Below are 25,548 nucleotides of genomic sequence, written 5' to 3' on the forward strand. Positions count from 1 at the left end.
TACAAAGGAAAAACTACCATGCTTCTCCTAAAACCAAAATTCTTCCAATGCAAAACTCTCTGAGTGATTCTATAGCATGAAAATTTGGTTGGTACACCCGATTAGCAACTTCAATTTAATGCTATTGTAGTTTTGACCAACTTTAATTTAATCCTCTTTTTACTGAGTGTACTGAGGGTTCTAAAGTGCATAAATATGGAGCTATTCATCAGCACAGTTTAAATATTTAATCCTCTTTTTACTGAGTGTACTGAAGGTTCTAAAGTGCATATATATGGAGCTATTCAGCAGCACAGTTTAAATATTTAATCCTCTTTTTACAGAGTGTACTGAGGGTTCTAAAGTGCATAAATATGGAGCTATTCAGCAGCACAATTTAAATATTTAATGCACATTTTCAATAATAAACCACTGAACGATTCACTGTTTTTCATTTTTACACCTATATACCACAATTTCAAATTATTTAATATAATATTCACAGTGTTAAGCCTTTTCTACTATCAGTTACATATTGAAAATGTTAAGCTCAGTTATTGGCCTTCTGAAAGAATTCCAATTTTGTATGTGTTCACTAATAAAAATAAATTGCCAAGCCTGCCCTCATTAGACCATCTAGCCTTAATTAATCAGATATCTTGAAATTTTAAACAACCTCCGACTGGCTGGTAATGTTTGCACAGTCACGCAAAACGTATAATGAAACACACTTTTATATGGTTCCTAAAAGATATTTCGGCTTCACTGGGTTTGATCCTTAGACCTCCCGCAGCCCAAAATAAAAATAAAAATTCTGCATCAAGCTAGAAACTATGTAGCTGAAGGGTTCATGATTGAAGGTGTTATGGTGTAAAGTGAAGTGGAACGTGTAATGTAAAAAAGTAATATAAGTTCAGTTTATACGTAAGTATTACTTACAGTAGTTCTATAAAACTATTGGTAAATTCTGGGCTGTTGAGCTAAATAAAGTATAATCTTAAAAAAACCTTTACTCCAATCTACGACTATTTTAATAAAATATTCCGACTTTTAAACAACTTACCTCCATAAATAGATATTTAGTTATAGAGCATTTAGACCAGCCTGCAACAAAGAAGAAAAATCTATTTTCAACACTTTAATGAAAGAAGATCATTTGCTAAGTGACCATTTATACAAAAATACCAATGATTTAAGATAGCTTCAAGTATGGTTTAATTATAAAAAAAACTAAATAAACCTAAAGAAGTCAACAACACAATTAAATTTTGCTTTCACAAAGTTACAAACATTTTTCATGCTTTTGTAACCTTTTTATTTATATTAAAGTAGCCATTTTTAAAATTGCAACGTAGAACAAAATATGCGCAATTATATTTGCAGACAACTTTTGCAGGTGTTCTGTCACACATACAGATAATAGGTAAGGCTTGTTATGTCAATCATGAGGTGCAAAAATGTGTATTTCTATTGCAATGGCATTACAGTACTAAGAGAAAAAACATGTTTTTTTGTGAAACCCACTAAAAAAAACTGTGATTGTAACTAAAACTTAATCAATTCTCAAAATATGACCAAATATGTTAAAACATAGGAAAGAATGTTAAAAAGGAGAATTCAAAACTTTATAATAGGTTTTCCAATGGTTCATAATGGTTTCCACTTCATAATGGTTTTCTATTACAATATTCGTTTTTAGGAGGTTTATTCAAAGGATAGAAACGTATTAACAAGTATTTAGTTATTTTATATAACAAATATTGTGTTGAGATAAAAAAAAATTACACATGATTTCAGTCCCAGAATGCATTAATATTGTATTTTGAGTTGGAACTTTAATAAAAACCACTTTTGGATCATTGTCCAAAAGGTTACTGGGCTTGGCCTTTTACACCCTAAGCAAGAATCATACCCCTAGACCATCTAGCCATAAACTTTGTGAGTCGCAAATGACTTTTTGATACTGTATCCAAAGCAATACCCAAACTTTTTAACTAGAACTTATTATATAAGTCATCGATAGAGAGGTTTTCAGTAAATTATCCTTTTTGACTAAAAAACAACCATAGATGATATCAGAGCGCTAGTGGTTAGAAAGCACAATTCAATGTTTTAATAGTCATGGAAGTTGAATAACCTAATTAGTTTTCTATTTGCTTTAAAACTTTCTCAATTTATGCAAATAATTAAATTAAACATCAGATACAGACACAATAAATATGTTTTGCCACAACAACACATTTTATTTATGCTGCAGACTGAATATGTCCCAATGAGCTGATAGCTTAAAAATTTGAATTTATAAAAAATGCTAGCTGCAGCAAAAACCGGAGTGAACAACTTCATTTAGTCCTTTCCATTAAACTAATCCTACTGATAACTGATTACACTTGTACTCTAGGTTATTCAAACAAGAAAATATGTAAGCTTGTATACAAATTTTATTTTAGTAAAATTAGTTACAAAAAACTTACAAAATTGTCAGAAAATCAGGATAGCTTCAAAAACTGTAACATAATTGATTTAAGAAAAGTATTACCTGGATTTCACACACATATGTTATTGTATACGTTTAGAATTCATTACCATGTTTTGGGCCTTTTGTGAAAGAATGCAGTAGTTTAACCTTGTGTGTGGTTTACAGTGATAAATGTGGAATAACAATGATGAGCTACAAGAGATATTGAAATCAATTTTGTATGTCATTTTATGTCATCAGCTTTAGCACTTACTTTAAATAATTAATACAAGCAGTACTTTGTAGTGAGAGTTTATGCCATAATCTTATATACGGTAATTTGAGAAAAGACTGTCACTATAAGAAAACAATTAAAAAGTGGCATGCTTCATTAGCTACTGAGTGTACTGTACTAAATAAATATTATTTGGTAGTTTTAGTGGTTCACGAAGCTTTGGATGGTTGCAGCAATTTTCAATCAAAGAAGGAAGCCATGTTAGTTAGTATTAAACACAAAATATTATGATGAAACAGTTATATATTATATTTTAGTCACAACTATGAACTTCAAAGTACTTCTGTAGACCACAGCGCACTTTAAACACTATATGTTTCAGTTTTATTAGCCTACAGATCAGATGCTAAGTTTTGTCAAAGTGGTTTCACCTGTAGGCCTACTGCAAAATGACTGCTATACCCCGCTTTGACTCAAAATCATAATAAGATTCCAGTTCAAAAGTACATGGCTTTTCCTGTTTTGCTATCAGTGAATTGTCGACTAAAGTCAACGATTTTTGCTTTTTATCCATAAATGAAGGAATATTAAAACTGGAAATAACTTCAAAGAATCTAGAGCCAGAGCTTCGACATTGCCCAAATCAGTGTCTAGCTATAGCTGCAGATAGTCTGCATGCATAAAGCATTGGCACATTGCCCAAATCAGTGTCTAGGTATAGCTGCAGATAGTCTGCATGCATAAAGCATTGGCACATTGCCCAAATCAGTGTCTAGCTATAGCTGCAGATAGTCTGCATGCATAAAGCATTGGCACATTGCCCAAATCAGTGTCTCGCTAAATTCCTTTGAAAACTAACCAATGCATATTTCACTTTAAAAATAAAAGAGAATGTTTCAGATTATTCAGCAATTTTAAAATGATTCTGTAAGGAAGCAACGGTTTTTTACTTGATATCTCGTAATGCCATTATTGTTTATGTAGATTTCACATGTTGAAAAAGTTGAAAAAAACTACAAGTTTTTATAATTACAAATAATTAGTATTGAATCCTTAATTTTTAATATTGTGTTCTGCTGGTATGATATTAAGTTTTCACATTGTTTTTAAGTTGATTAAGTTTGCTGACACAAATATGCAAAATGATTTGGAAGAAAAGAAAAAATTATCTGAATCAGAAAATTCTACTTTGAACCGGCTGTAGCGTAATCTTGAAAGTTTGACGTGTTGATAGTGTCTCAAAAGCAACAAAAACATTTATCAGAACACGAGTTTAGATGATTCGGAAAAAATGATTTTGCTTTCACCAGGGTTCAAATCCAGACTCTTCAAACTTGAAACAAGATTCATACGTTTAGACTGTCAAGCCATTAATTATGTAAACAAAATATGACTTCATGGTAGTTTCTCTAAAGCAACAACCAGTTATTTAGTTTGCTTTGCAGTTGCAAGTACTGAATATTCAAATGGGACTAATTAAAAACTCAAGACAATTTTTTTAGATATCTTGTTAGATATGCACATAATATTTGTAAGTTACTATAACAAAGTGCTTGCCTTATGCAAAAAATTGAATGTAGGAACAAAAAGGTTATGATTACATTGTTACATTAGGCATTCTTCAACTGATAGTGAGATCAACCCGTAAGTTTCGTAATAATTAAAGCAACATGGTATGATAACTCTCAGTTTTTGGTATTACAGGTTAGCACAATTCGGTTTCACAAACTCTCAGTTTTTGGTATTACAGGTTTACAAATTACAGGTATGCACAATTTCCTTGTTCGGCACTGCATATAAGAATGAATAGGTACCTTTAAATACTTTATCCCGTTTACATGATAAAAAGATAATATATTTCCCAAAACTGCAGATATGAGCAGTAGATAATTACACATAAACTAATCTAGTTATTACATTATATAAATAGGTCATGCAGTTGTATCATAATTGATTACGCCTGTACTCTAGGTATATTCCAACAACAAAAAATATATAAACTCATGCAAAAGTAAGCGTTTTATAAAAACCTCTTCAGTATTACCCAAGATAGAACCTAATTCGTAAACGATAATTGTTTGAATTAGAAGATAACTCCAGACAATCCTTTTTAATTTCAGTTAAAACCTTTTAGCAATTTCATCATAAAAATTTCTTACTGATTCAAAAACTTCAGACTCATTGATACATATGGTGATAGACAGACAACTATCAAAACGAAAAGTTTTGATTGCTATTTTAAAACATAACAAAATGTCAAATATAGAAACTGCTTTTCAAGTGAGAAGTGTATTGAATGGATTCTAATTTTAACTTAAAAGCAAGGCAATGACATGCGACAAGGGGGGTGACACAGATAATTAAAGTTGCATCAAAACTACATGGCGTTAAGTATAACATATGTAGTTGGTATCAAACACTAAATGCTCTGATCTAGAACTTGTATATTGTACTCTAGATACAATTTTGAGCTTCTAAATACACCAATAGGCTGTAGAGATCAATATTGGTAAATAGCTTTACTACCCACACTGCCTTTCAATTCTATCAGCCTAGTGAGGTGGTGCTCATTTTGATCAAGATTGAGTATGCCTTCACTGACCGCGGATTCAAAAACCAAAACAAACATTAAAGGTAAATAGCTTTTTTCCAAAATATTAAAAGTTAATTGGCATGTGAAAATAAAACTACTCGCTTTTAAATGTCAATATGTCAAAATTGTTTGAAAGGTAAAATAGTGTCAAATAGTCTAAAGGACTAGCTTCCAAAGTAGGATCAATAGTATCTAATTGGTGTCAGTTCCAATAAGTAGGTAGAAATCTGACGTGGGTGGAAGTATTAGTTAATAGCCAATCACTCAATCATGGGAACATTCTAGATAATACTCATTCTCTTTTACGTTTGTCTATGAGAGGAATGTGCTGTACTTTGAAGTGTCACAATACCGAGACAACCTGTGACAGAGCCGAAGTAATCTTCCATGCTCTGGCCCATTTGAAAAAACTTAACAGTACTGTGACAGTTTGGATGAATCTATGATACATGCCAACAAGAAATTAATCTTCTCTTATCTAACTCAAGTTACATATGAAACATGTAAACATCCTGATTTAGGAATGCAGAGAAATGTAACTAGATAAATATAATTAACTTGAAATGATTAGCAGTGTGAAATAATGAAATAACCTAATCTTACTGAGACTCAACGAGCAAGAATAAGCATTGATAAACAGTAATACTTACGCTAGCATTGTAATGAACACTGTGCAAAAGATGGACAAAGAGTTAAATATGATCATTACTTTTGTTGTTTAAGATTTACTGGCAATTATTTAATATCATGCTGAATTCAATTATAATTTTTTTTAATATTTGAAATACTGGTTTAAAGACTGAAGTTCTAAGACAATTTACTATTGAGCTACATTTATAAACCAACTTTCGATTTCTTCGCGTATTCCCTAAAAATGTTATTTTTACTAAATATATTACACAAAGTGTGAGCTACACAATGGTAAAAAAGTTCCTTAATCCAATAACAATGTGTTTGAACCAATTTGTAAATAGCTAGCCAATCATGGCAAGTCAATAAGTACAAACATCAATCATGAACATAAAAGTTCTTACTGGTAGTATAAACAGCAGCACCGTCGTATCTACTGATGCCAATTTGAATGAACAAACTATGTAAAATATGACATCACACTGAAGCAGATGCTAGACTAGTAGTTTGTATAATAAGCCTGTAAACTTTTAAAATAAATTGAATTTTTCCGATGGAAAGTAATGAGACTTGCACAAATATTAACTATAATAAGAGCTGCATTCATATTTTTGTCTGTCTAAAGCCAAGCTTAGAGTATTGAGAAAAAAATGCATTGCACAGGATGAACTCCCATATTCAGTTTAGTAGACCATCACGCTACCAGCTGCACCACTGAACCCCCTTGCAGTACTATGGAATAATTGTTCACATGTTGATTACACATGATGCTCTCTTTCACAGCATGAGAGTGACAGCGTACTAGTTCACAAGGAAAATATAGAAATAATAAATTGGTGCATATGCAAGGTTAGTTTAAATATCACCTAGTCTATGTTTAAATATCACCTAGTCTATGTTAAAATATCACCTAGTCTATGTTTAAATATCACCTAGTCTATGTTAAAATATCACCTAGTCTATGTTTAAATATCACCTAGTCTATGTTTAAATATCACCTAGTCTGTGTTTAAATATCACCTAGTCTATGTTAAAATATCACCTAGTCTATATTAAAATATCACCTAGTCTATGTTAAAATATCACCTAGTCTATGTTTAAATATCACCTAGTCTATGTTTAAATATCACCTAGTCTATGTTAAAATATCACCTAGTCTATGTTAAAATATCACCTAGTCTTTGTTAAAATATCACCTAGTCTATGTTTAAATATCACCTAGTCTATGTTTAAATATCACCTAGTCTATGTTTAAATATCACCTAGTCTATGTTTAAATATCACCTAGTCTATGTTTAAATATCACCTAGTCTATGTTTAAATATCACCTAGTCTATGTTTAAATATCACCTAGTCTATGTTTAAATATCACCTAGTCTATGTTTAAATATCACCTAGTCTATGTTTAAATATCACCTAGTCTATGTTTAAATATCACCTAGTCTATGTTTAAATATCACCTAGTCTATGTTTAAATATCACCTAGTCTATGTTTAAATATCACCTAGTCTATGTTTAAATATCACCTAGTCTATGTTTAAATATCACCTAGTCTATGTTTAAATATCACCTAGTCTATGTTTAAATATCACCTAGTCTGTGTTTAAATATCACCTAGTCTATGTTAAAATATCACCTAGTCTATATTAAAATATCACCTAGTCTATGTTAAAATATCACCTAGTCTTTGTTAAAATATCACCTAGTCTATGTTTAAATATCACCTAGTCTATGTTTAAATATCACCTAGTCTATGTTTAAATATCACCTAGTCTATGTTTAAATATCACCTAGTCTATGTTTAAATATCACCTAGTCTATGTTAAAATATCACCTAGTCTATGTTTAAATATCACCTAGTCTATGTTTAAATATCACCTAGTCTGTGTTTAAATATCACCTAGTCTATGTTAAAATATCACCTAGTCTATATTAAAATATCACCTAGTCTATGTTAAAATATCACCTAGTCTATGTTTAAATATCACCTAGTCTATGTTTAAATATCACCTAGTCTATGTTAAAATATCACCTAGTCTATGTTAAAATATCACCTAGTCTTTGTTAAAATATCACCTAGTCTATGTTTAAATATCACCTAGTCTATGTTTAAATATCACCTAGTCTATGTTTAAATATCACCTAGTCTATGTTTAAATATCACCTAGTCTATGTTTAAATATCACCTAGTCTATGTTTAAATATCACCTAGTCTATGTTTAAATATCACCTAGTCTATGTTTAAATATCACCTAGTCTATGTTTAAATATCACCTAGTCTATGTTTAAATATCACCTAGTCTATGTTTAAATATCACCTAGTCTATGTTTAAATATCACCTAGTCTATGTTTAAATATCACCTAGTCTATGTTTAAATATCACCTAGTCTATGTTTAAATATCACCTAGTCTATGTTTAAATATCACCTAGTCTATGTTTAAATATCACCTAGTCTATGTTTAAATATCACCTAGTCTATGTTTAAATATCACCTAGTCTATGTTTAAATATCACCTAGTCTATGTTTAAATATCACCTAGTCTATGTTTAAATATCACCTAGTCTATGTTTAAATATCACCTAGTCTATGTTTAAATATCACCTAGTCTATGTTTAAATATCACCTAGTCTATGTTTAAATATCACCTAGTCTATGTTTAAATATCACCTAGTCTATGTTTAAATATCACCTAGTCTATGTTTAAATATCACCTAGTCTATGTTTAAATATCACCTAGTCTATGTTTAAATATCACCTAGTCTATGTTTAAATATCACCTAGTCTATGTTTAAATATCACCTAGTCTATGTTTAAATATCACCTAGTCTATGTTAAAATAAGTTATGACACATAAGTGTCCCTTTCATGACATTTACCTCTTGGCCTTCACTAATTAAGTTAGATTACAAATGAAATCTTTTTCTGCTGGCTATGAGTTTATCGATTTAGTTTTGCGCGTATAATCTGGTTTTTCTAATGTAGTATATTTTACATATATTTATATAAAGCATCTGTTTCAATTTGAGGTGTTGCTATTACCTACAGTACAGTCATCAAGCTATGGTTGGTGCTTGGGTTGTGAAGCAAACAAAACCATACAAAGCGCTTTCTTAATATGGTGTAGGTTTAATTTGTCAAAAAGACAATATTATCAGACTAGATTCCGAACCAGATACATAAAGCTATATGCCTAATAAATTTGAGTTACTTTTCCACATGACACAAGAGGTCTGTTTAACATGGCACATAATGACTAATAATCTTATTTTAGAAATCAGTAGTACAATGGAAATAAAGTTGCTTTAAAATTTGGATTTTTACAGAGAAACAGACACAAATCAAACCACATGAAACTGTTTTATAAATTAGCAATTAACAGCTCATCAATATTACTCAAGTCGGTATTACATGTACAGTATATGTTCATAACCGTCGGTAACCCGGTTGTAAGCACACAGCTTTTAGGTTCAATATTAATGTTGAATTTGTTTTGATTTTTAATCAGCTATTCAAAATCAAGAATTAATCTACCCATGACAAAACTTGGTAAAACTTTGAAATGAAGAAAACGAATACTTGCTACTAATATTTAGTGCCAAAACCTTCTATTAGTGGACATCAATTCCTCTCAAATAAAATAGTTAGATAGATGGATGGCTAAACTACGTGGCTCATGAGTGTAGCTACATGAGTGCAACCATCCCTGACATAAGAGGATGCAGCTGTTAATATAATAAGGTTTTGTTGATATAAGTAATCTTATATAAGGAATCTTCACTACAGCTATTTTGCGACTATGCTACTTTAGCTCCAAAATTAAGTAACTATTATTTCTTATTCATAGTTGAAGTACCAAAGGCCTTAAATATTGTTCTTTACCAGAATAACTAGTTTTATGATTTTCAGTGGTTCTTACGTATTTTTAATGGAGAGCAGTTTCAATACTAAAACATCAAAAGACGCCTGTAGCCAACAAGGAGTAATGGACATTATCTAGTTCAGTTCTCCATCTATTGAACATAGATAATTGGTAATGAAGAAAAACTTCAAAGAGTCAGAAGCAATAGTTTCAAAAGAAGGTTTATCGGTTTACAATTGGTGTTGTCTGCCATAAACGACTTCCAGTTCGCAGTGAGAACACACATTAGTTAGTGGAAGAGATTATAATTTCCACTCAGGAACGGAACAAGGACATCAGACAACATTAAGGAACAATAGATACTAAATTACACTTAGCCTTACCTTGCTTTCTTAAAGATGTTTCTATGAGAGAGTAGCCAGTCATACCTTAACGTATGGAATATGCAAATCATCGATGTCAGAGCCGAGGCAGGTTTTTGCTCTCTGCCTGGTTCCATATTAAATTAAATATAAAAAAGTTAAATACTTACTAGTTTAGCTGATATCAACAAGGATGAAAATAATCAGCCGTGCAAATAGTGAGGTCATCTCGGCACATATTTTTCTTGTGAACTTTAAACTGTGATCAATTTTTTTCAATTCGACTTTTAAAAATTGTGAGCTCTCAGATCACCTCGAACTTGTAAAAGTATCTCAATCAGTAGAAAAATACTGATAGCGTCTACTGATGAGGTTTCTACTGTATCCTTGGAAAAACTGAATATAGGAGTGTTTACTGTACCATTGGTAAGACCAGCCATAAGGGTGTCTGTTGTATCATTGATCAGACCGACTATAAGGGTGTCTACTGTGTCATATATGAGACTGATCATAGGGTGTCTATTGTATCATTGATGAGACTAATCATAGGAATGTCCACTACTGTGTCATAGATGAGACTGATCATAGGGTGTCAATTGTATCATTGATCAGACCGACCATAGGGGTGTCCACTGTATCATAGAAGAGGCTGATCATAGGGCGTCTACTGTGTCATTGATAAGACAGACCATAAGGCTATCTATTGTATCCTTGATAAGATCAACCATAGGCGTGTCTACTGTATCATTGAGGAGAATAAGGAAACTCAAAAATTCCATTAGCAAGATTTTCATTAGCTGCATGCTGAATAGTTTTCTTTGGCTTTTTTATAGTTTTTCTTTTTACATGGTTTGGTCATTACGTTAGTTTATTTAAATAAAGTAAGTAGGTTACACAGGCAGCACAATTGTCACACCGGCAGCACATCTAGACAAATAACAATACTGGTCAAATCTTGAGAAACCTTTGGTTATAATACGAAAAAAGATTATACAAATTTAAAAACAGTTCCCAAGTCAGCTATCAATGTCATTCAACTCTAATACTAGCCTTGAGGAAAAGTCTAGACCGAATAACAACAATTGTTTCAGTACAAATTAAATTATTGGCATGAATTACCAGTTAGTGTAAAATATATCTTATAAGTAAAACCTATTTACATTTCCTTGTCTGATGCAGAGTGAGCGAGAAGCAGAAGTTAGTAAAATATACAAAACATTGGAATGCAATATGCGCTTTCCAGTTGCATCTAAAAAAAGTTATTTGTTTCAGAAAGGGATGTATTTTTCACCGATCCGTTCCTCTAAGTACACATCGAAGAGCTTATTGTCAGCAACCATGAAGTTGTTTTTCAAACGTCCAGTTTTACCTGCAACAAATTACTTTATTTATATAAGCAAATCTATATACAATATAAGTGAATACAAATTGTTTGGCGACAAGCATTTTTGAGTTGAGAAAAAGCCACCGCAGGAGAAGCTAACTTATCGGGCAAAGGGAATTGTCTAAACTATTTACCAAACTTGAATGAGTCCATTTCAGAAAGTTCTATATACTATATCATCTCATCTCAGTTTTTGTAAGAAGTAAAACTAAAACGAGTTACTTGAGGCATTTTTGGATCCGATTCCAAACACTTCCTGAATAATCTTGCTCTCATTATCTTCTTTATTGAATCATCATATGCAGATTATTTTGTTTTTGCTTGTAAAAAGTTGGATTGTATGTTGTGTTTTATGTAGTGTAGTGTTTATCTGGTAATAAAGATTTCACAAATTGCTGTGCGTTTAATTTCACTAAATATACATGTAAGTGAAGCGTATTCTGCCATAAGCCGGGTTTCCGGATCTCATGATCTACTCTAAGTGGTGTAGATTATAATTTCCAAGAGGATTTACAATAAGACAAGTGTTTTTTTCTCAACCACTCTACATAGACATTTACATAGCCTTGAAGTTAAATTTAAAGGTGCCTTGTTGATGTAACATTCACAGACTTATTTAAACCTATGATATGGACAATTACCATAGGAGTTGCTTTCTCAACCATTCTACATAGACATTAATAAAGCCTTTCAGGTAGTTCTCAAGGTCCCTTGCTAGTGTAACACCCACAGACTCACTTATACTTACAATCTTAAGAACAGTCTTAGTATCATACCCTTGAGTAGGCTTTCCTTGTTTCATCTTCAGAAAGCTTGTAGCTTCAGCAATCTCTTGAACTAGTTCTGGAACTCTGTTGGTGCCCATGAACTCATTTAGTTTTTGGCTTTCTCCTATTGGATTCTACAAGCACATATAACTCCTGCACAATAAAGAAAGAGATGATGCTGATGATCTGAGTACGACATTTTGCCTTGGAGAGAGATGCACTTGCATACCAAATTAAATTTTAAAAACTGATTTGATGGAGATGAGGATAGATGTTTTATATCAATGGCAATGATCAGTTTCCATGTGTCGAATTGACTCGGAGTTACCCGCTGCCAACAAATTCGCAGCCTTCCCTATCAATGATACAGAGTTGCACTATATAAAACTTTTAACGGTTGCCAATATATTCCTAAAAACAAAATTGGTAAAAGTAGACTTTCTTTCGGGTCACAATCACCTTTCAATTCTATGTGTAGTCAACTAGTTGCACTAACTAAACCAAGATGTCTGAATGCCATAGATCACAATTATTATTTTGTTTAGCTCTACTGCAGATAGCATAGCTAAGTATTATCAATTCGTATTGATTAGCGGTGATCTTTTCTATGATGCTGAAAAGCATAGGAGAAGCATCTCATAGTATAGTGCAAATGCAGTTTCATAGTGAATGCTTTCAGAACAATTTAGCAAAATGAAATATGTTCTAATGCCTTTAAGTTTTACGGTTTCTATGATTTGGGGTGGAAACAACTACAAATCCATTCGAAGCATAAAAGTCGGGTATATGTATTGGCTTAGCAGTTTGTGCACTGCACCGGAATAAAACAACAAATATTAGAGACACCTAGTTTATCCTACTTTATTATCATCTATTTCACCTACTTTATTGTTAAAACTGTTAAAATAATAGCACATTGGAGTTATCTTATCTTCTTCAATAAAGTTAGCATTGCTTTCTAGTAGCACCAGCACAATGTTGGCTGCAATAAGCGAAAAGTGACTACAATGAGCCACTCGTTAGCCAACAAAGTTTATCAGAATAAAAGGAACGTGTGTCTGGTACTTTATCTTTTACACGTGCTCAACAAACTCAAAGAAGTTCCCAAATTGCCTGTCGTCAGCGAAAATTTTTTAATATATTTGCTCAGCGTAAACTTTTTTAGTTTTCCAATTTATTGGCCAATCATGTCCCACTTCAAGCCAACCAAAACATTATATACAACATTTCATTTTCTTGTCAAAACCAAACTCACTAATATGAAGTTAAACTCTGTGGCCTAGTTCACTGAAAATACCTTAAAATTATTTTGTATATCTGTTTTTTTATGATATCAATCAGAAAATTCAAGAGGTCTAATGGAAAGCTTTTAGCACAAGTGGAGATTCTAGCTAGGCCACTCTGCCTAATGTAAATTAATTACAATTTTTTTTTTAAACTATGAAATTAAATTCAAAAGACCCAGGATAATTATTTAAGCTTACGTTTGTACACTTCCAGTAAAATTATTGGATGCCTAAAGTGAAATGATCTAAATTTAAATTCCTTGCATCTAACGATCATGATATGGAGAAAAAACTAGAATTATCTTCTCACAATAAATATAAATTCTAGTTTACTTAGGTTATTGAAAAATTAGTAGTTGCCTTGTCCATGAGAAAGCAATTATTTTACCATCACGAATTTAAAGACATTTTGCAATGGTAAACTATTTAAAATGGTCGTTGGCTAACATTTACTTGTACAAAAAACTTAAAAAAATGCCTAATTGGCTTTTGTTCAAAAAAGTCATCTGCAGCATTTTAAACAAACCTTCTATGCACTTAATTTCATAATAACTGATTTTAGTAACTTTCAAATGATACATAGGAATTCCATGCATGGGAAGGCAACTACTGTAGTTAAGGACTAAACATCTTTAAAATTTTACCATTTGAGACTCGATGTGGAAATATGATAGGCAAACATACTTTGGATTTCTCAGAGCTAAATCAAAGAATGATAGAGTAGAAAGAATGTACTCGTGGTAAATCCCTAGAGCTAAATATAGAACTAAACATGCAAAGTTTACAATGAAGGCTCTGATAAGGTGGTTGCTAAACATTCTGTTGGAGTAACAATAAGCACAGATCTACATATTAATTCAAAACTATGGAAATACAACTCTCTGTAACTGTTTCTAGGAAATAGCAAAAGTTAAAAAAATTTATCTTTTCAGACTTTCTTAGTTAGTCATAGTTAATAGTATGACGTATTAAACAAAAATACAAAATGTTTTGTAGGTGAGAGATTTGTGATAGCTCAAAGGTGAGCCGATAAAGCAAAGAGAATAAGGCTGTGCACAAAGATTCGTAAAGTTTTCAGGTAATTGATTACTGTCAGTGTTAGAATGTTGGGCTACTAAATCATGAACTAAAAGTTGTGAGGGAAGGAATATTTTACTTCTAACGGTAGCTTCAGACAGACAGAAGGACATACACAATCTTATTACAGTAAAGACTTGAACCTTGGTAGATGCATGGCACCTAAGGACTATGTAAAATTATACATCTGAAGTGTACCATGTACTAGAATAATAAGGTGTACCAATAAAGCGCGGAGAAAAACTATATGCTCAATGTTTACTATAAAAAGAGCCAGCTATGTCCATCTGAAACTGGAGTTTCATGTAAGTTTGCAGTGCTGTTATGTGAACTCTCAGCCATCTGCTTTGTCATCAGATATGCTAACCACTTTTCCAATTGCTCTAACCTCTAGCAAAAGCCACTGGCTAGAGGTTGAAACCCTGTCACCGCAGGAGATTAGCAAAACATTGCATTGTGCTGGGTTTGAACACACAACCTTCAACATAGAGGACTGAAACTAACAACTGAGCCAATCGATAAACCACTGACATTTCAGAATAACTGTACAGTTAGTTATCACACCTGCTGATCACTCACAATTCCCCAGATTCCAAAAGTACTACTAATTACAAAACTATAGTACGAGAATAAGTCAGGCAGGTGGGAGTATGATATGTATGCCAAATGTCACTGGTTTGATTCCTGAACAAAACAATCCACTGCTAAATCTCAAAATGTTGCTTACAAAGATGGACACTGATCGTAATATAGCAAATGCTAGTACTCTTGCAGTCTAGAGTGCCATGAAAGATTGTCAGGTCTGTTCATAAAGCCCAGAAAACAGGTACGTTGCGAGTATTCCTAAATTCTGAGAAATGAATGTTTAGCCTGGGTAGTTGTGTGCTTGTCCGGTGAAGTAAATGTTGAAGTTAAAATCCTGTGTGGTGAAATAATGTTTGCACTTTTTCTGTGGCTCCATACTGACAGACAGATAAACAGACAGACAGGCGCGGCTCTTGTTATATAATAAAACCAGTTAAAATATGTCATATGGTGATGCTAAACTTCATATTATCCAACTAAACTGGGTAATTCAGGTAACAAGATTCATTCTTGAATATAAACTTGCAAACAATTTTAGTAAATTTTATTGGAAAGCATCAGTACTTTTCTGTCGGTAGTAATTGTTTTGGTGTTTGAGTCAGGATGTCTCAAGATGTGTTGTCAACAATAATAGATCTCAGTTAAAGCGCTCAAAAGGCAATTTCAGGCGAAATGATATCACTAGTTGTTATCATTGCTATAGTTGCTATCGGCTGTTACGTGATGTTTCATCATTGCACATCTCTGTTTTGTCAGTCTCTTTGCATCTATAGACACATAATCGCACTTTCACTTGGTCTGTATATTTTAATAGCAATCAATTTTTGTCAATTTTAATCTTGAAGCATCCTGGCAGACAAATCACCCCAAACATTAAAACCAATTTCAAATAATAGAAGAATGATGATATTTTCAAATAAAATTCACTGAAATTGTGTAAAAGTTTATCGTAAATATATTTAGCACCAAAAAGTGATATACATGTAGTTGCTCTTTGAATAAAGCCTGCATTTTTTTCTGCTATCAGCAGAAGAAAACTTTTGACTGTGTCAATCACAAAATATTATATCATAAACTAGAACTTGCTTTTTTTTAAAATAAATCATTGCAAATACTTCAATCCTATTTTCACAAAAGGCGTCAAAAAGTCGTCATGAATGACAAGGAATCATTGACACTAGATATAAATGTTGGTGTTCCACAGGGGTCACTTATTGCGCCAGTATTATTTTTAATATATATAAATGATCTTCTTAGACTTATTCCAAAAGGCTTTGCCTACGCCGATAATACTGTTTTTGTTAGTTATCACAAAGATGTGCAACTTCTTGAGACGAACTGCAATCTCATCATGAAAATTATCAGCAACTGGTGTACAGCCAATCATATGACAATCAATTTACAAAAATCACACTTTCTTCTTTATAATACTGATGAAAACCTTCGAAACAGCTATAAAGAAAACAATAGCATAGTGTTTCTTGTCAGAAAAGCCTTACTTAGGCTGAGAATTTTGCTATAATAAAAACCGTGTCTGTCCAAAACTAATATTGCAGGTGGAAAAAAGATTGCATTGCCGAGGATTTGATCCTGCAACATTAAGCTCCGCTAGCGCTACTGCCGATCAATTAAACTAAAGTGTAAGTTCATCTTTGATCCAACAAGTAAGTTTGAAGCTCTTACAAGGAACAGTTTTCTGGTTTTGGTAAGTGTCTTGCGAAGCATCAAATCGATATGGGATGTTGAGTACTCTTGGAGAAGGAAAGGATTTGTCATCATTGAGTTTGTTCACAGAAGACAAGTACATCCTGCGGAGAGCTTTAGACTCCTTTATGTGTTCAGAGATACTTCAAATTAACATGGTAGTTGCCTCCCACCTAATGTTGGTTCCTAAAATATTTCCTAAATTCGTAAGTTGAGAGAATTTTACAAATATCAGCACTTGATACTGAACTAGTTAATACAGTCATACTTTGACTTACGAGCTTGGTGCGTTTCGAAACTGAGCTCGTATGTTAACTTGCTCGCATGTTGGTGCAATTTATTTATATATAGAACCATTAAATATATATTGATTGGTTTCCATACTCTAAAAATGAAAAGAAAACACTCAAAACAAGATATTGTAACAGAAAGAACATGTTGGTTATTGTCCTAATTTGCCAAATGCTTTCAAAAAGCAACAATTAAAAAATAATGCAAGGAAATGTGATTAGTTAAAATGTAAAATTAAATACATACAATAGCAGCTAACGCTAGCATTTGCCAGAGAGGGAGGTATAAGTTATACCTCCCACACGCACACACACACACACACAGGCGCATGTGTGCGCATTCTGCACCGGATCATCTTATGCAAATGCTTTTGTTGTGGCTTGTAAAATAGGAAAATAGGGTCTGTATGTTGTAAAAGGTATTAAATATTCAACCCATTGCTGAACATTTTTATTTCAGCAAGTGTGAGTGAAGCGTATTTTGCCATAAGCTGGGTCAAGATCTTTTGATCTACTTTAATAGATTTAGGTCACAATCCCCCTAAGGATTACTTTCCTAAGGCCTGACTAAGAAGCTTTGGGCAAACATCGTCTCCCTTACTACAGGAGTAAATAAAAACAACCTGTTTAAGGTTTTGAACTCCACTGTTTAGAATGTTAACCACTGCACCACTGCATTTTTGAGTACTTCAGCGCGATTCCTAGGTTAGCTATGAATAAGGTTTTTATTATAATATTCATCCGAGACATTGTCCCTTGCTATAAATGTTTTATAGGAGATAATATAATTAGGATTAAAAGGGTCGCTTATAGTGTTGGCACCCAATTACAATTACCTAAATCAATTATAATAGAAAGACTAATTATTGTGTTTAAATATTTTGTTTTTTAAACAATAGGTTGGGGTTTAAAAACCAGATTGTATCAAGCGGCCCATAAAGTTGTCTTACCTTTCCTAAACATAAGTGCCGATGTGCCTTCCATGGTCTTCTCATCTGTATAAAACTACAAAACAGTACTAATGTATAAGTATAATGAGTGCAATGATTTTTACATTGTACATGTAATCCGAAAACACAAAGATGTCAATACAGAGCTTCCCAATTGTAGAACGTTTGGTGGCAACAAAACAAATCAAGTGATAGTGAAAACACAACATAAAAGCACACGTTGGCTGCTGCTTTTTTTAAAAACCATGAAATATAAAGTTGAAAGTTTGTTTCCTAAATAACCACATTTTAAATTCTCTCTATAGTTGCAATTTATAAACTTTCCTGTTTATAACTCTGTCGGAGCCAGTAAACAATGGAAATTAAATACAAAATTACTTAAGAGTTGTTTCCTCATTTACTCTACATAAACATCAACATAGTCTCGAAGGTAGTTTTCAATTTGCTTTGCTAATGTAACATTCACAGAATCGTTTAAACTTACAACTTCCAGAATAGCCTTGGTATCATGCCTTGGGTAGAATTTCCTTGTTTCCTCTTAGCGAAGTTGGTAGTTTCAGCAATCTCTTGAACGAGTTCTGAAGATTTGTTGGTGTCCATGAACTCATTAAGCCTTTGAATTTCTTTTACGAGATTCTACAAGCACATAGATCTATCTGACAATTACTATTGGAAATTGCTTCAATGATCTGAGAAAAGCATTTTACCTTCAAAAAAATGCATTTGCATGTTAATTCAATTTGTACTAAAATGATTTAATAAAGATGAGAAGAGATTTTCTATATCAACTGCAATGGTCAGGTTTTGATCAAAATTCTCTTGTCTGGTTGTTCTCTGACCAATTATAACTCCAGGACTATCACTGTGTGTCCATGTGTCAAATGGGTTTGGTGTCAATAGAACTCACACCAAGTTTTAGTAGATTTTCAAGAAATTATCAGTGGTTTTCTACCATTTACGATTGTTTTTGGGCATTTTAACCACGATCAAATTTGGTTGATTTTAATTTTGAAACATCCTGGCTCTCAGGTCACCTAAAAATCCAAAAAATGCCAAGATTGGAAAAATACCGATATTTTTATGTATAAATTTACTGACATTGTTTAAAAGTTAATTATTAAGACTTTGAGTATGAAAAACTGATATACATGCAGATGCTTTTTTAATGAATTCTATCTTTTCTTGTGTTATCATGCAGCTATAAAGAAACCAATGTCATACTGCTTCTTGTCAGAAAAGTCCTGCTTAAGCTGAAAACCTTTACTATAATAAGTGCCATGTATGTCTAAAGCTACTGTTCCAGGTTGAGAAAAAGATTGCATCACAGAGGATTTGATCTTGCAACAACATTCCGCTCTGCCAATGCGATTCTGCCGATTAATTAAACCAGAGGGTAAGTTCATATTTGATTTAACAAATAAGTAAAAACTCTTACTGGGAACAGTTTCCAGGTTTTCTTAAGTGTCTTGCAAAGCATCAAATCTGTAAAGGGTGTTGATCACTCTCGGGAGAGAGGAAGAGTTTGTTGTCATCAAGTTGGTTCACAGGAAACAGGAAACAAGTCCATCACGTAGAGACATTTAGACTCCATGTATTCAGATGTTCCTCAAAATAGCATGATCGTAGTCTCCCACTTAAATTTGGTTCCTGAAATATTTCCTCTGTTCATAAATTGAGTGACTTACAAATATCAGCAGTTGACCCTAAACTAGTTAATATTTAGGTTTTTTATAACAACTTTTCCAACTTTTTCAAGTCATAAAAAATGTTAGTTTATTAGTGAGAATACAGAAACCTCTCTATACTCCACTCTGTAATATGCAGCCTCACCAGGGCTTTAATCTTTTATAAACTCGCTAACAGTAAGACTTGTGATGTCCGGGACTTATTTCATTTTTAATCAAGGAGTCAGCAGGTGTTTAAAATGCTGGTTTATGGGAACCAAGCAGAGTTCAATGGAAACAGTTCTAAAGCCAAATTATTTAGCAACTTGGCAGAAAGCACACACCATATGTGGGTGAAGTTTAGATTTTTGGTTTCAGATTCAGAAGTTTGGTTAAAATAGCAAACAATCTGGAAACAAATAACATTAGTTCAGACTGACCGACATGCGGACATTTACAAACGTACACACAGACATGTAGACACACACTCGGGCAGACGCAAGCACACACGCTAAGCATTTACACACATATGCAAGTATGCACACACATTTCACACACAGGCACACGCACACGCGCACACACACGCACACTCGCACACACACACGTCCCACACACTAAAAATAGACATGCACACATGTCTATGCCAAAATTTGGGTTTTTTTCTAATCAAGTTGTTTTTGTTCTATAATTTGATGAATTAGCTGTTTTTTAATCTCAGACAAGTAATGGGCTGTGAAGTCAAAAGTAAATAATGTTATTATTTACTTTTGACTTTATTCATTATGTTATTTTAATTAAATAGAGTAATTAGGTTACACAAGCAGCAAAAGTCACACAGGCAGCACATCTAGATAAAAAACAATACCGGTCTTATCTTGAATAAATTCTCAGTTATAATGTGAAAAAAATTTATAAAAAAGTTAAAAAAAGTTCTCTAGACAGCTATCAATGCCTTTCAACTATAACACTAGCCTTGAGCATAAGTTTAGACCCAATAAAGATCAATTGCTTCAGTATGAACTTATTACTGTTAAGAAATACTAGTTAGTGCATAAATACATGTTATAAGTGTAATAAGTGCATAGATAGTCTAAACCTTGTAAGTAAAACCTATCTACATTTTTGTCTGGTGCAGCCTTAGCTAGCAGCGATAGTTGCTAAAATATATAAAACATGGAAACGCAGTAAGCTCTTTCAGCTACATTTCAAAAACAAATTGATTCATATCAGAAAAAGATCTCCTTTCCACCGGTCCACTGCTCTAATTACGCATCAAATCGCTTACTGTCAGCTACCGAGATGTTGTTTTGCCAATACCATATTTTTTGTGACAAGTATTTGATTGGAGAAAATGCTCCTGCAAGTGAAGCTAACTTCTCTGAAAAAAGAGAATTATCTGAATTATTAACCAAACTTCAAGGAAATCTTGTCAGTTGTAATTTAGGCTGTATTATTCAATCTCAGTTTTTGTACAAAGTGAAACTCATGCAAGTTATTTGAGGCATTTTTGAGTCCAATTCAAAAGTTTTTGAAACTCTCACCCCCGTTATCTTCTGCACAGGATAATCTTATGCAGATGCGTTTATTGTGTTATATAAACATGGGACTGTTTGTGGTATTTTGTGCAGTGTAATAAGGTATAAAATATTTAACACACTGCTGTACATTTTTATTTCCCAGAATGTGAGCGAAGCATATTGTGCCAAAAGCTGGGTTTCCGGATCTCACGATCTACCCTAATTGATTTAGGTCAAAATTGCCCTATTATTACTTCCCGAAGGCCTATTTAAGAAGTTTTCGTCAACGATCAATTCCCTTACTACAAGAGCCAATAAAACAACATGTTTCAGGTCTTGAACAAATAACCTGTCATTTTATTGTTTAGAGTGTTAAACACTAAACTACTGGATTTACGATTAATTTAACGCAATTCCTAGACTAGCTGTCACTATGAAAAGGGTATTTATAAAAACATCACTCCGAGACGTTTTCACTTGTTGTAAATTTTTAAAACAAAATGATATAGCTAGGCTTGAAAATTTTGCTTTTACAGTTAGTACCCAATTACAATAACTTAAATCAATTATAATAAAAATACTAATTTATGTGTTTAAATATCCTGTTTATAAAACAATGTATTGGGGTTAAAAAACCAAACTGTATTAAGCTGCTTATGAAGTTGTCTTACCTTTCCTAAACATAATTGCCAATGTACCCTTCGCGGTCTTCTCATCTGTACAGAGCTACAAAACAGTAGTAATGCATTAGTATAATTATTAGTGCCATAATTAGTACAATGTAAATGTAATCCACAAACACCAAAATGTCAATGCAGAACTTCACAATTGTAGAATTGTTTGCAGCAACACAACCAATCATGTGATAGTAAAAACACAACCTAAGAGCATACTTTGGCTGCTGCTTTTCTTATAAAATTTATATAGTATAGGTTGAAAGTTTGTTTTTTAAATAACAACATTTCAATTTTTCTCTATAGTTTCAACTTAAAAACTTTCCTGTTTCAAAATCTGTTGGTGCCAGTAAACAATGAAAAATAACATTATTAATTACTTAGAATTTTTTTCTCAATTACTCTACATAAACATCAAAATAGTCTTAAAGGTAGTTTTCAAGCTGCATCACTAATGTAACATTCACAGACTTGTTTAAACTTACAACTTCCAGAAGAACCTTGTTATCATAGCCTGGGGTAAAACTTCCTTGTTTCATCTTAGAGAAGCTGGTAGCTTCAGCAATCTCTTGAACTTGTTCTGAAGATCTGTTGGTGCCCATAAACTCATTAAGCCTTTGAACTTTGCTTACGAGATTCTATACAAGCACATAGATCTATTTGACAACTACTATTGGAAATTGCTTCGATGATCTGAGAAAAGTATTTTACCTTCAAAAAAATGCATTTGCATGTTAATTCAAACTTTACCAAAGTGATTTATTAGAGATGAGAAGAGATTTTCTACATCAACTGCAATGGTCAGGTTTTGATCAAAATTATTTTGTTTGGTTGTCCTCTGACCACTCAAAACTCAAAAACAAACACTGTGTTTCCATGTGTCAAATGGGTTTGGTGTCACCCATGGCAGACTAATTTGCACCTTATTATTTCAATGAACCAGAGTTGTACTATATAATATTTTCAGCAGTTCACAGAGCATTCTTAAAAACGAAACTTGTTAAAGTAGACTCGCTTTCGAGTCAAGGTCAGTTTTCAATGCATGCAGTCAACAAGTTGCACTAAGCCAAGATGTCTGATTGTAATTGAACCTAAGGCTGCTTTTTGAAACTCTCCTGGGGATAGCGTAGCTTTGTGTTATCGATTTAGGTCAATCAGGAGTTAGCGCTTCTACATATTCATGGTCAGGATGTTAACACTAATTTCGAAAGGCAAAATATTATTAAATGCATTCAAATTTTACCACTTCTATGATTTGGAACGAAAGCAACTCTGAATTCATTGGAAGCATGGAAACACATTATGTGAGTTTTGGCTTTCCAGGTCATGCACCGAACAGGAATAAAACATGCCAAACAGCAGAGTCACTTATAGTTTCCAAGTTCGATGCTAATTCTAAGTTACAACTTCATCATAAAAATTTGCAAAATAATAGCGCATTGGGGTTATCTTATCTTTTTCCAAAGAGTTAGCATTGCCTTCAAGTAGCACCAGCACAAAGTTAGCCACAATCAGATCTACGCAAATACAAATCAACACTCGCTAGCAGATCAAACTTACCGCAATCACTGTTTTCAAAACGAATAACACCTTGGAGTTATGTTCTATTGTTACGTAGTGTTATCACTGCCTACTAGTAGTACCTTCACATAGTTAGTCTCCAGAAAATTGAAGCAAATACAATTATACACTCTCTTGCAGATCAAACTTATCAATACCACTTGTGAAGTTTTCCAAAAGAAACAGCCCATCAGAGTTATCTTACCTTCTTCCATAGAGTTAGCATTGCTCACTAGTGGCACTAGCACAAAATAAGTTTCTATCAGCCAAAATGTGAATACAATGAGACACTCTTTAGCGGATCATGCTTACCATAATGAGGTCTTCATAATAAACGAGGTGAATGTGTGGCTGGCCCATTATCCCCCACAATGGCACATCGTCATCATTTGTTACATGTTTCCAACACTAAATGCAGATAAACCTTTTTATATATTTGCTCAGTGTCATTTTTGTCATCTTTTCAACTCGCTGTACAATCATGTCCCACTACAGACCAAACAAAACATGCAGTATAACATTTCAGTTTCTTGTCAAAACTGAACTCATTAATACGCAGTTAGACTCAGTAGACTCTAATTCACAGGAATTACCTTGAAATTATTTTGGGTTTTTATTTTGTTTGATATGAATAAGAAAACTTGTAAGTTCTAATAGCAACTATCTAGCATACGTGGAGATTTCAGTTAGACCAACCTGCCTAATTTAATTGCACTACAAAGATTTTTTTCAAAGTTATGAAATTAAGTTTAAAATACCGAGTGAGGTGATTTTAGTTTAAGCTTTTACATTTACAACCAAATTATTGGACACTTACACTGAAATGATGTAATTCTCTATTCCTTTCATTTATGATTAAAATTCAAAGGAAAAACTAAAACATCTTCTCATGATAAATATATATGAAGACTACAATGGAAAAACCAGTGATGTCACACTTTTTGCAGTTTCGAGAAAATCAATTTTTAAGATCTGAGACTGGATCACGCAATCAAAATAGGGCTTATGACAAATATATGTAGGTTTATTGACAGATACATAGTTTGGTGCTTACAAAATAACATTTTTAACTCAGAATATTGTTTTTTTTGTAATTCAGTAGTCAAAACTTAGTCGTTTTTTCTATATTACGGCTTGGACATCTCTTGTTTATTCATTTGAGCATGAAATCTAACTACAGTTTTTCATAGGATAACACTGGTTTTTCCAAATTTTTAATTTACCATACAATTCTACAGTGACAAAACTACAGGTAGGTAGCAATAACTCCAAAAAAAACAAAATGTGACATCACTGGTTTTTCCATTGTGGTCTTCATATAACTCCTAGCTTAGTTAGGTAACTGAAAACTTAGTAGCTGCCTTGTTCATGAGAAAGCAATTCTACAAAACATCCAAAATCTGAAGAGAACTCGCAATAGTAAATTATTTAAAATTGCTGGTGTCTAACAGTTATTTGTACAAATTCTTTAAAAAAATATTTTTTTTGTTAAGGATAAGTCATCTGCATTGTATAAAACAAACTTTTTATGCACCCAACTTCATAATAATTTATTTTGGCAACTTTCAAGAAAATATAGGAATTGATGCATGGAAAGACAACTAATCTAGGTAAAGACTATTTTAAATCTCACCATCTGAGACTCCATGTGGAAATATGAGAGGCAAACATAATTTGAATTTCTCAGAACTAAAATAAGGAATGTTAGAGTAGAGAGAATGTAGTCGTGGTAAGTCCATAGAGCAAAACATAGAGCTAAACCGACAAATTTGACAATGGCTGCGGTGATAAGATGATTGCTATAAATTCAGTTGGTCTAGCAATAAACAAAGATATACATAATAATTCAAACCTGCCGACAGATATAATTCTTTGTAACTGTTTCACCAGATAATAAAAATTCAAGATGAATTTATTTTTTCAGATCCTATTAGAGTTATTAGTATGACAGTTTAAAGTAAAAAACAAAAG

The 25,548-nt window shown here is 32.6% G+C and overlaps 1 protein-coding gene and 1 long non-coding RNA gene across 7 annotated transcripts in view; both read right to left on the bottom strand.

Annotated features, from left to right (window-relative positions):
- LOC137398899 (sulfotransferase 1A1-like) overlaps positions 1–23,992 on the bottom strand; it is a 209,476-nt gene extending 185,484 nt beyond the window's left edge. For 5 of the 6 annotated variants that reach the window (XM_068085064.1, XM_068085066.1, XM_068085065.1 and 2 more), the window contains exons 1-2: positions 23,890–23,992; positions 22,489–22,655 (exon numbers count right to left, since the gene is read on the bottom strand). In XM_068085064.1, the coding sequence (XP_067941165.1) occupies positions 22,489–22,655; positions 23,890–23,937 (215 nt within the window). In that variant the 5' untranslated portion in view covers positions 23,938–23,992. Of the gene's footprint in view, positions 1–18,162; positions 18,218–22,488; positions 22,656–23,889 lie in introns of all 6 variants that reach the window. The other variant, XM_068085067.1, reaches the window with a different exon arrangement.
- Positions 10,988–17,098, bottom strand: LOC137398903 (uncharacterized). Its single transcript, XR_010979049.1, has 3 exons — positions 16,902–17,098; positions 12,280–12,404; positions 10,988–11,488 (listed from the first exon to the last, which is right to left on the bottom strand). It is a non-coding gene; the product is annotated as an uncharacterized lncRNA (long non-coding RNA).
- Positions 23,993–25,548: the final 1,556 nt, after the last annotated feature.

The sequence above is a fragment of the Watersipora subatra genome, chromosome 6 (genome assembly GCF_963576615.1).
Source record: "Watersipora subatra chromosome 6, tzWatSuba1.1, whole genome shotgun sequence".
NCBI lineage: Eukaryota > Metazoa > Bryozoa > Gymnolaemata > Cheilostomatida > Watersiporidae > Watersipora > Watersipora subatra.